Raw genomic sequence first — 9,695 nt, forward strand, 5'->3', positions numbered from 1 at the left:
GTTACGTTCATTACACTGGCTTCCAGTACATTTTAGAATTCATTTTAAAATCTTGGTACTGACTTTTAAAGCTTTGAATTGTGATGCCCCTGCCTACATTTCTGATCTTTTAGAACCCCACACTCTCTCTCGCAGCCTGAGATCATCTAATCAAAGGCTGTTGGTAGTCCCACGAACTCGTTTTAAGACCAGAGGTGATAGATCTTTTAGAGCGGTGGCCCCCAGGTTGTGGAATGCTCTCCCTCCATCATTACTTTGCTTTGATTGTATTTATTCTTTTAAAAAGCAGCTTAAGACCCATTTATTTAGATTGGCTTTTAATTAGATTTGTGCTGTATGTTTGTTTATTAATGTATTTTATATATTTCTGTTTTATATTACTGTGAAGCACTTTGTGGTTTTTATCCTGTGAAAAGTGCTATATAAATAAATTGATTTGATTTGATCTTCATAATTGTATGTGTGAAGAGGACTCTCCATTAACACGAACAAATTGGAGTCTATTAGACTGATATGAGTCAAACCAGTGAAGTGTACTATCTTTAACCATGCTCTAATCACTGTAATAAAATATTATGATCAACAGCATTGAACGCTGCACTGAGGTCTAGCAAGACAAGCACGAGATACTCAGTGTAAAACTGGTTGAGAGTGGTTGGGGATGAACACCAAAAGTGGCTCAATTAATTAAGCTGATTTGCTGCACATCCATGTATTTCAAAGAAAATGCCCTCTTCTCAATCCCGTCCCATCTCAATCATTTTCCCTGCTTTGCTTGGGAGACTGCCAATGCACAATTCTCCTCCTGCTCTTGTCGGCACACCTCTTCAACCACAAGCTTCCAGCACTGGCTTGGTGTTCCATTATGTCAGAATGCAGTGCACCCTCCCAGCCCAAAACCTCACTTACCCTGCTGTACACAGCTGAAAATGCCTCAATTCTTGAATGCTGGCACTGCCTGCTAAGTGGCTACTTATGGGCATCTGCACCAAAAAACCCTTCTAGATCATTCTGCCCGAATTTAACCCTGGGCACAGTGCTTTAAATTATGCATAAATCAAATGTTTTCACCTTCTTTCATCTTTTTGGATGCGATAAGCCCTGGTGACAGATACAACAGTAGGACTGTCTTCGATGTGTTATTGTTCCCTCCATTTAGGCTCAAATCGGTTTGATGTTTGATGGTGCGCACTGATGGAAAATAAAAACCTCCTTCATATTATAAGTAACAAGTCTGCTTTAAAAATGTAAGGAAGAGAAAGTACAAATATTTGTGTTACATTGTAAGGAGTAAAGTAAAAAGATAAGAAAAAAAATACTGAAGTACAGATGCCTGTAGCACTAAGTATTTGTACTTTGTTGCTTCCCACCTATGAATTTAACACATCTGTACAAACACTGATCACATTTTCATGCTTAGGTGCCATAGTAGTCTTAAAGTCTAATACTTTTTGATAACGAAAATGAGCCACTTACAGACTTAAAGGTGTATTTCTAAATATTTCACCACAATAGTCACTCCCATTTGCATAATCTTGATTAAAAACTATTACACCTTTGTCTCCATTATATTTTCAACTTGTCCACTGTTTCTGCACTTTTCCCCATGTACCCAAAAAACCACACTATCAGACGTATATACATTGTTTGACATCTCCTTTAAAGTTTTTCTTTGCGAAACATTAACTGTAATAAATGCAGGCATTACAAGAAAGCAAAGCAACTTCACAACAAAGGTGCTGAAAAATATTTTGAAAATATTCTTGTTTCTTTACTTTAAAAAGCTACATTTATGTTTTCAAACATTTTCACATTTTCACACATTGATGTACTTAGATAACAGAAGTCAGTAGGTGATGTGGTGCAAGAATTCAGAGGTAAAACAAAATTTAGCTTGATCCTTTTTTAACACACAGGGAATAAAGTGAAGAGGATTTCATGCTTTTCAATATTTAGATTAAATTTAACTTGTGTACAGCTACAACAACAGTCCACATCTATTTCAAATTTTGTTTCTGCAATGGAAGACTGTTTTTAGTGGATTAAGGTGCAGCTAATTCATTGCAATACTTATAAGATATTTCAAAACAAAGAAACATTATTCTGCTTTAGCATTCCTTTATGTTTTTCTTTTTTCTTGTTACTAAGATAATGTCTTTTGCAAAGCTTCTTGATAGCATTCGTCACTTCTTCTGTCTTTAAAGCATATATAATGGGATTGAGCAAAGGTGGTATGGTGTGGGTCAATGCAGAATTTATCATTCTGGCATTAGGATGAATGTAGGAGCTGACTGCAGCTACATTAGTACCTGTCCATGGTAGGAAGAAAATAGCAACAAGGATCAGGTGAGAAGTACAAGTTTTTAACGCTCGGAGTCGTTCCTCTCTGAATGCAGTCCTGCTCAGTGCTATAGAAATACAGATATATGTGGCTACTATGAATGCTAGAGGAATGATGATAACTATGCTGACAATGGCAGATGCTAAATTCTGATTTATAGATATATCATTACAAGCTAAACGATATACTGGTCCATGATCACAAAAAAAGCTGTTTATTACTAAAGATCTACAGAATGAGAGACGATTAAGAAGCCCAATCATGGTTGCTATTGCACTTACTAAAAAACACCATACAAACAGCAGAACTGCAGTAATTGATGTTTCAGTCACAATACTATGATACCTTAAAGGGAGACAAATGGCTATGAGTCTGTCATATGCCATAGTGACAAGTGTCCATGACTGCACACTTGCAAAGAAAATAACAAAGAACATATAACTTAAACAGGCGTCATAGATGATGTATCTCCTGTCAAACAGAAATGTATCTAAGAGTTTGGGGATGAGAGCTGTGCTCCCACACAAATCTGTCAAAGCCATGTTGAACACAATCATGTATTTAGGAGTATGAAGAGTCTTTACCAGCCAAATAACTGAGAGAAGAAAACTGTTCCCCAAAACAGTCATGGTGTAGACAAAACACAGGAAAATATAGAAATATCTAATATGAGGCATATTGGAAAACCCACCTAGATAGAATTTTGCAGGCTGAACAAATGTGTTATTAAACATGGTTGTGTCGTCAGACTGTTACAAATACAAAATCTGTTTCCAACTAATAGTTACTTGATTATTGCTGGGACAAAATTCAACCCAAAATCTATCAAGTGTGCAGTGCACTAAAGTAAGGCATGTGACTTAATGTGAGAGATGTATTTATATTTTACCTCTATGTGGCAGTAGAAGTGAAGGCAGTTATGTCACATGCTCATAAATATTAATATATTTTAACGGATACCCATGTTTATACTGTCAATAAGATGATTTAACTGGCTGTTTATTACCTTAACTAGTGGTGAGTTTTAAAAAATAGATTTACCCAGTTCAATTTTAGTTTCAGTGCGATATCGATTCATTAAATCGTGAATCGATTTTTAAATATAAATGTATTCTCCCAAAAACACCAAAATCTCAGCTTAAGCTTATTGTTTTTTTCTCTCTTATAACTTAACTACTTAGGTAACAACACCCTTTTGTGGAAAGTAACTTACTTTATTAAACATGCTGTGGAAGGCCACAGGCATATTAATGCACATCCACCCCACTTGGCGTAGCACCACTAAACACCACTAAACAATATATTGCTTTTATCAAATACATATGTGGTAAGGACCCGACAGACACATCGGGTTTCATGCATTATAGGTTAGTTTTTATTTTCGTTTAAGTAACTGTGTTTCTGAAGTTCCGGCACCAGTCGCACAGGAACAGCTGCTTCCTTCTCCCCCTCCCCGCAGACACAATTTAAACATACAGAGAATCAGAATCAGCATACTTTATTAATCCCTAGGGCAATTACGTAAGAAGAAATGGTGGAAAAAGTGTTTCTTGTAATCACCACAGCTGCACCTCGGCACCACCCTGAGAGCTCACTGTAACAGCCCTCCGCTGCAGCAGGCCAGAGACCACACCCCTGTCACACACCCCCACCAGGCCGAGCTGGTGGGGGATACCACCTGGTGGTATCTGCAAAGCCAGATACCACTATGTGATCCAGGGGTTGGCCTCCTTCATGTGGTGGAGCCACTGCAACGGGGCGTGGTCTGAGCAGAGGGTGAATGAGCATCCCAGGAGGTAATACGGAAAGGAGTCAACCTCCAACCTCATAGCCAGGCACTCCTTCTCCACTCTACTGGACCAGGCCTCCCGGTTAGTCAGCTTCCAGCTGATGCACACAATCGGGCGGTCAACTCCCCTTACATGCTGGGACAAAACGGCCCCCAGCCCTCTGTTCGAGGCGTCTGTCTCCAGAAGAAAAGGGAGGGAGAAGTTAGGCATGTACAACAGCGGCTCCCCACAGAGAGCCTGTTTAACTCGCACAAGCGCGCCTGGCACTGCCCCGTCCACCGGACCAGTTCTGGGTGCACCCTTTCGGGTGAGATCAGTTAAGGGGCTTGTCGGGTCCGCAAACCCAGGCACAAACCGGCGATAGTAGCCGGCTAGCCCCAGAAACTGCCTAACCTCCTTTTTGGTCTTAGGGTGCGGACAGGCTGCGATCGCTGCCATCTTCTCCACCTGTGGACGCACCCCCAAGTGGTACCCTAGATACTGTACCTCCCTCCATCCAACCGCACACTTCTTCGGGTGGGCCATGAGCCCCGCCTGCCCAAGGGACTCTGAGGCGGTGGAAGGTGGTGGGGGCTCCAAACATGTTGAATGGAACTGTGACAAATTGGTACAAACCATACGGAGTGGAGAAAGCTGTTCTTTCCCGGGACTCCGCAGATAAGGGAATCTGCCAGTAGCCCTTGGTCAAATCCTTGCCTGGGAATGGCAGAATTTGGCACCTCCGACACCAACTCATCTCTTTCCTTAACCAGGCTTTAAGGAGGTTGAGGTGATATATCTGTGTGGCTCCTCCCCTGTCTAACCGAACCACCTCATCAGCGTCACACACCCGCCGTGTGACCACGAAGGGTCCTAGCCACTTGGTGAGTAGTTTGGAGCTGGAAGACGGAAGTAACACAAAGTACTTTATCTACCGGTGAAAATTGCCTGAGTTTTGCCCCTCTGTTGTACAGGCTTTGCTGACGCTACTGGGCCTGGAGCAAATTCTCACCTGACAACTAGCTGAAAGTGTGTAGCTTTGCTCTCAGGTCCAGCATGTACTGAATTTTGGTTTTCGCGGGGCTTGCACCTTCTTCCCAGTTTTCTTTAATACGGTCGAGCACGCCCTGTGGCAGGATGATCTGATATCGTCGTGTTGGTGTTGTTCCCAGATCATCATGAAGATGTTGTTCCAGGTTCAACATTGCAAGTGACCTATCACATTGTTGTGACGTTATTCTTTTGCGCGCCAAGCCATTCGTGCATTTATGAAATTCCAATGTTGCAAGGACAATATCAATTCTGCTTACCGTTTATTAAAGGGTTAGGGTTAGGTTGAGGGTTAGGGTCCGTTGATCGGCGGACAGAGGCGGTTTCTTGCAGCTTAAGTACAGTTTTTTGTTTTACGGCGGTTTTTCCCGAAGTCGCAAAAGTATGACGTCACACCATTCTGATTGGTCACTTGCAATGTTGATCCTGGAACAACATTTAGTATGATGATCTGGGAACAACACCAACACGACGATATCAGATCGTGCCCCTGTGGCATCCTGCTGTACAGCAATTCAAAGGGAGAAAATCCCGTGGAGGCCTGGGGCACCTCCTGCACTGCAAACAACAGAGGGTCTAACCAGCGGTCCCAATTGCATTCATCCTCATGAATGAACTTATGAATCATGGACTTTAAAGTCTTATTCAGCCGCTCCACCAGCCCGTCAGTTTGAGGGTGGTAGATGATGGTTCAAAAAGATTTAATGCCCAGTAATTCATACAGCTCTTTTAGTGTGCAAGACATGAACGATGTGCCCTGGTCAGTCAGTATTTCCTTCGGAATACAGACGCAGGAGACCACCTGAAACAATGACTGAGCCACACTTTCGCAGAGATGGTGCGCAGCGGGACTGCTTCCGGGTATTGCATTGCATAATCCACCAGAACTAATACAAAGGGATAGCCGCGTGCATTCCAGTGAAATGTCCCAATGAGGGCCATACCAATGCGCTCAAACGGAACCTCCATTAATGGTAACGGGTGCAATGGCGCTTTTGGTATGGCCAGCTGGTTAACAAGCTGGCACTCCAGGCATGACGCACTCTATTGGCGCACATCAGGCCAGATGCCTGGCCAATAAAATCGGGCCATTATTCTCTCCAGAGTTTTATCGCATCCCATATGCCCTGCCATGGGGTTACAACTTTGCGGCACCAACAACTGGGTGTGTATTTCATCAGTGTTGCGACTCACTCGGTACAGCCTATCATTCCGTAATTGGAAATGTGGGGCTTCAGGGTTCACCACATGACCATCAATATCTATCACTTGGTTGTAGGCTGAGCGTAGGATGTCATCACGAGACTGCTCTATTGGAAAATCTTCCATGGGGCGAACCACCGGAGACAGTGGGCTTCCGTAGAAGGCACTGCCGCCTCCTCCACCAGAGTCAGTGTCGGACAACCCTGCATCATCGCTGAGCGCCGCACACACATTACACATGTCTAATGGTCGCAATCACTTCCCCACATACTGCCCCAACAGGTTGTGAAACCCTGGCCAGGGGCAGGTGCCGGAGCCCCGGCGACACGGAACACCTGGCCCACCTCCATCAGCGGATAATCCCGCCGCAGGTGTCCTGGCTCTCCGCACTTCCAACACTCCAGCCCCGGTGTCTGTGCGGCTCCCTGTGGCTCAGAGGCAGCGCCGGGCGCTTCCAGAGTCTAAACGGTTGGCAGGGTTAGGAACGGGTTGGTGGGTCTCCATGCCGGCATCCGTTTTGCTGTAACTGAGCCTGGGAGCTTCCTCCATGGAGCCGGTGCTGGTGGTACCACTTTGGTAAGGACCCGACACACACACTGGATTTCATGCACTATAGGTTAGTTTTTATTTTCGTTTAGGCAACTGTGTTTTGACGTTCCAGCAGAGGTCGCACAGGAACAGCTGCTTTCTCCCCCTCCCCGTCCCCGCCGTCACTATTTAAACAAACAGAGAAGAAGAAAATGATCACCTTGAGCAGCCACACCTGCCCTCTCTGCCACACCTCGGCACCGCCCTGAGAGCTCACTTAACGCCGCTCCGCTGCAGCAGGCCAGAGACCACACCCCTGTCACAACATAACACTCAGAAAACCATTTTAACAACCGCCAAACAGCTGAAACAGATAATGAGAGCAGGTAAACAGATTCCACACAAAGATGTAAGCACAAACCACAGATTCCCCCGTGCTTTAAGCTGACATCTCACAGATTTTGGAGCTGCAGATTTTGTCACTCTCCAACCAAATTTCCCTAAACCAGCAGCAAATGAAGATCAAAATTACAATTCACATTTGATAAACATTGTCATCAATTCCCTCTTACTTTTGCTGTTTTGTTTCCACCACAATAAATTCACACTTCTTGCACAGTTCTCCTTCTCAGTGTACTTCAAGAATAGTTTCCTATCTCAAATCTCTGATTTGTGTATAATTCGCTTGCTTATTATACACAAGTCTACCTTTGTGTAGAACTATATCGCCCGCTGTTTGTTTTTGTTTTCTTTCAAAAATGACCTCCGACAAGAAGGCCTAATTTCAGCTGATCAAGATCAAAGAAATTTAAACTTCAATTACGTTAAATTGCAAAACGCTTGGCTGTGTCTCTAATAAAACCTCTGTAACCTCTGCTTCACTTCAGCAGCATCAGGTAATGCTTATTTGCTGATTCATAGTTTTCTTCTGTTTTTAATGTACTGCAGAATATTTTTCAGGCGGTTATTTGCTACAAAAAGCCAGGCCAGGAAAATCTCCTTCGTAATTTTCTGTGTTTTATCCACAGTTAGTTTGACACAAAGGCATCTGCTGTCATGCTTACATCTCTGATGAAGTGTCAGGTTTGTTTTTATACATAGATGTAAAAATATGGATATGTACTGATAAATGATCATAATTATAATATTTACGACTGTTGAGTCACAACTGAATCAAATTTAACCGAATCAAATCAAATCGGGACCTTGTGAATTGGATTCGATTATAGAAACTGAAATCAATACCCAGCCCTAACCTTAACCAGAGCACTTACTCATTATTGAAAAAAAAAAAAAAAACAGTCAACACAACACAAATAAACCAGAAAGAGTAAAGCAAAATAAGTGATTTGAACAGAGCTAAACTGAGAAAAGAGTTGAAGCCACTAGCCACTGTGAACATGTTTTGGTACAGAATAGCATACAGAGTTGACGGCTGTACATGAATATGATATTTTAGATATAATGGGTCATTTAACAATTCAGGTAAAATCATTTGTATTTATATCGCATCAAATAACAACAACAGATGTCTCAAGTAGTGATGTGCGATACTGCATATTTTGGTATCGATCCAATACCAAGTAAACATGGGCCAGTATCGCTGATTCCGATACCGATACTTTTCAATAAATAAGGTGGATGCGTCATTGAATTGATAAATCTCAATTAATTTTCATGACCTTAAGTGTTTTTTTGTGATGTGTGTTTCCTTTTTAATTATTAAATAGTTAAAACCCAGGACATAATTAGGACAAAGTATATATTTAAATAGAAAATGCTTTATTATCAATTTTTTTTAGAAAAATCTTTACAAAAAAGTGCACCCAAACCAGTAAACAAATTTAAACAAACAAGTACAGTTGAGAAACTATAATACAAATATAACAATTAAAATTCTGAACAACAAAAACAACAACTGGTGAAAATATAAATACTAAGTAAACAACTTAACAACCCCCAAAGCCTTCAGTTAGTCTGTGCAGAAAAAAGGTTTTGGTTACAGGTTTTTGTTCAAGAACAGTATCATATTAACATTTTTTGCTTTTAATGCACTTCGTCTGTTATTCACTAACTGCCCTGCTTTTGAAAAAATCCTCTCAGCTGGCACTGATGTTGCAACCACTGTCAGGTATTTTTTGGCAAGGTTGCTCAGAGAGGGGAATGTTTGTTCATTGTTTTTCCACCAAAGTAGTGGATCCTGATCCCAAGAAATGGGCCTTTCCTCAGTGTACCTGCGCATCTCAATTAGGGCATCAGTGCCAGTTGTCCGATGCTGCTGAGATGCTAGGACTTTAGTGTCAAATTCTTCCCATATCCCACCTTTCGCTGCAGGTTGGAATGAAGCAGCTCCTCCAAATGAGCTTGAGGTAGTTTCAGGAGTTGTGGCAGAGCTGGTGGCAGAGCTGGTTGAAGAGCTGGTGGCAGATGATGAATGTGCTGACATCTGACTCATGGACTGCATTTCAGTTAGAAGGCAAGCTTTTACACGGTCAGTGTTTGCAGAGTCACAGAATTCAAGGCTTTTAAATCTGTTCTCCAGGAAGGTACAGACAGCAAAACCATAAAATGTTTCAATAGAGTTGAAACGACGGTGACAATGCCCTGACAGCTGAGCGGCTAGCTTGCTACCTTGAGACTGAAGTTTTAGTGGTTCTGAGAAGCAGTAACACCAGCGGAATCACCTTGGACACAGAAACATGTTTCTCAGTAGACATCTCTCTGGTTGCTTCCTCAAATGGTTTCAGTGCATTGATGGAGAGACAGATCAGACCATTCTTCCTCATTTAAACAAAGTGAGCTCA

General features: G+C 42.3%; 1 protein-coding gene across 1 annotated transcript; it reads right to left on the bottom strand.

Moving 5' to 3' along the window:
- Nucleotides 1–2,082: 2,082 nt before the first annotated feature.
- On the bottom strand, nucleotides 2,083–3,075 carry LOC134635301 (olfactory receptor 8G17-like). Its single transcript, XM_063484698.2, has one exon. It carries the CDS (start codon nucleotides 3,073–3,075, stop codon nucleotides 2,083–2,085), a length of 993 nt encoding a protein of 330 aa, XP_063340768.1.
- Nucleotides 3,076–9,695: the final 6,620 nt, after the last annotated feature.

Source organism: Pelmatolapia mariae, linkage group LG10_11 (assembly GCF_036321145.2).
Source record: "Pelmatolapia mariae isolate MD_Pm_ZW linkage group LG10_11, Pm_UMD_F_2, whole genome shotgun sequence".
Classification (NCBI taxonomy): Eukaryota; Metazoa; Chordata; class Actinopteri; order Cichliformes; family Cichlidae; genus Pelmatolapia; species Pelmatolapia mariae.